Here is a 2,694-nt window from a genome sequence, read left to right as displayed (position 1 = left end):
GTTCTTGGAGAAAAAATAAACATTCTGTGTTTATTCTGGGTATTGGCACTTAAGGCACCGTAGACATGTTACACAGTTACCAGTAAAATCAGCATGAGACTATTCTTTTATCAGAAGCATGACTGCATTTGCAGCCATGAAACCCCAAAGTTATCATTTATTTAAATAAATAAACACACAGATTCCTAAAGGTCTTCAAATAAATACCAAACATTGTCAGTGTGTTAGACGTTTGTCAGAAAAGACTCTACATTCTTCACGTACACACACGATGTTACATTTTTGAGCAAGGTTGGAAGCAAACATCCATCATATACCCCCGTCCCACCTCAAACCACCCCCTCATCACTTCACAGACCGGCCCCGGCGCTGCTGCTCGCTCCGCTTTGTTGTTTGTCCCTACAGGGCTGATTGAGCAGCGCGTGACCGACGGCCCGCGGGGGTGTTGTCCAATCAGCGGTCTGCCCCGCGCCCAATGGGTGAGTCCTCTCTGCTATTGGCTGAGGCGAGTGTGGGAAAGAATGCAGAGAGGGTTTCACACGAACTGGGAGCACGCGAACGGTCTATAAGTAGCGCCACGGCGTGTGTCAGCGGCAGAAGCGGTAAGACAGCTCGTACGTCCCAACGCACGTTCCACTACTCGCATGACAGCTCAGCGATAGCAGGCGACATAACGCAAACTGCTCGGTGGGACCCGACTGTCAGGCGGCTCATATCTTTTGAAGCATCTCCAGACATTTTTTTCAACGTTACTTTTCCCGCGACTCCAAACAGGATTTACTTCTTTTCGCGTTTCCCTGGTTTGAACAATAATGCCAGCTGACACTATGGAAAAGCAGACGGCATCCCCTATTGCCGGTGCCCCTGCAAGCGGATCACACACACCGGACAAACCGAAAAACGCCAGCGAGCACAGAAAAGTAAGGGTTTTAATTTTCACACATTGTGTCTTCTTAAGTGAGTAAGGTTTGAAATTGCTCAGTGTGTAATTCTGTTTGTTATATTCAGTTTGAAAGGTGACATTTCTGATAGATGAGCAAGATATTTATGTAGAAATGCTGATTCTTTGCAGTCATCTAAACCCATCATGGAAAAACGCCGGAGAGCGAGAATCAACGAAAGCCTCGGGCAGCTCAAGACGCTCATTCTGGACGCACTTAAAAAAGATGTAAGTGGAGACGAATGTTTATGTCATTTCCAGGATTTTATCCTTCGCTGATTATTATGTCGTTGTAAATCTGCCTTGAGTACACATTTAACTTTTCATATCATCTCCCACAGAGCTCCAGACACTCCAAGTTGGAAAAAGCAGACATCCTGGAAATGACAGTGAAGCACCTGAGAAACCTGCAGCGCGTACAGATGAGCGGTAAGTTTATTTTACCATGTAGTTACGCGTGCCAAAAACATTATGGTGTCTCTGTGAAGCTGCTGAACGAGTCCCAATGCGCACTAATCTCGTCATTCTCCTCCACCCCCCGCCCCCAGCAGCGCTCTCAGCAGATGCCACCGTCCTGAGCAAATACAGAGCCGGATTCAACGAGTGCATGAACGAGGTTACCCGTTTCCTGTCCACCTCAGAGGGAGTCAACACGGAAGTGAGGTCGAGGCTCCTCAACCACCTGTCCAGCTGCATGAGCCAGATGATGTCCATGAACTACTCGCAGCAGGCCCCGTCCCAGCAGACGCACCTGTCCCAGCCTCTCCATGTGCAGCTCCCACCCAGTCTGCCCATCAGCGGTACCGCCATGGGCTCTAAACTTAGTCCTGCTGAGGCCGTCTCCCCTAAGGTGTTTGGTGGGTTCCAGCTGGTGCCTGCAACCGATGGACAGTTCGCCTTTTTGATCCCTAACCCGGCCTTTGCCTCCTCCACGGCCCCTGTCATCCCTCTTTACGCAAACGCAGGAGTGCCTGTTGCAGTTAACACCAGTCCGGTGCACAGCAGCTCAGCACCGACTGCAGCATCACCAGTCCATGGCATGACATCCTTCTCTGGATGGTCCCAGGCGATAGTCAGCACTGGCTGGGAGAGCAACGAGCCTGTCTGGAGGCCCTGGTAGTTTAGGGGACAAGAGACTCAAGTGAAGCCAGTTTCCATTACTTTTCCAGTTTAGACATTTAACTGACTGCAGCTGCTGCGGGGATTGAACTTGTGACGTTTCCACTACAGTGCAACAACTCCAACCCCTTAATAATCCCAGTAGTTCGCTTTGTTTCGTTTTATGGAACAGGGGTTGCGTAAAAAGTGGCGCATAGCTTTCTAAATAATTTATTGTCTGGCTCCAACATTTGGATGTCAGTGATAAACATACTGTACATGCAGAAGATTTATAGGATTGTTTTTGGTATGAAGTACTTTTTATGAAAAGGTTTTAGTTTTGTACAGAGTTGTATTGGATTGTTATACCAAAGCTGTGTTTTATATTCTTTGTTGTTTTGTGTTGAAAACAAAAACTTAATTTGGGTGATGACCCATTGTTTTAATAAACTACTTTTCACAAACACATTTCCTGTCTGCAGGCTGTTTTACTATCCATATTACAATGTTATACTTTACTGAGCAATAGAGTGGGTTCTTGTATAGTGTTTAGGCCGTGCGTAAAAGTTACATTTCATGCGTAAAAGTCACAGTGATAAACTGATGTTATGTTGGGAATATAACACACTCAGTGCGATTCCAAAACAAATCGATTA

At 46.8% G+C, this 2,694-nt stretch overlaps 1 protein-coding gene across 2 annotated transcripts; it reads left to right on the top strand.

Moving 5' to 3' along the window:
* Positions 1-546: 546 nt before the first annotated feature.
* On the top strand, positions 547-2,492 carry her9 (hairy-related 9). Of its 2 annotated transcripts, none has more exons than XM_020619090.1 (4): positions 547-920; positions 1,073-1,168; positions 1,282-1,369; positions 1,492-2,492. In XM_020619090.1, exons 1-4 carry the CDS (start codon positions 813-815, stop codon positions 2,058-2,060), a joined length of 861 nt encoding a protein of 286 aa, XP_020474746.1. In that variant the 5' UTR covers positions 547-812; the 3' UTR covers positions 2,061-2,492. The 2 variants fall into 2 exon arrangements, with proteins under 2 accessions (XP_020474746.1, XP_020474739.1); XM_020619083.1 differs by having other exon boundaries at positions 1,489-2,492.
* Positions 2,493-2,694: the final 202 nt, after the last annotated feature.

This window comes from Monopterus albus, unplaced genomic scaffold (genome assembly GCF_001952655.1).
Source record: "Monopterus albus unplaced genomic scaffold, M_albus_1.0 scaffold6.1, whole genome shotgun sequence".
Classification (NCBI taxonomy): Eukaryota; Metazoa; Chordata; class Actinopteri; order Synbranchiformes; family Synbranchidae; genus Monopterus; species Monopterus albus.
The sequence above is the reverse complement of the archived record's forward strand: the minus strand, read 5'-3'. Positions and strand labels throughout refer to the sequence as shown.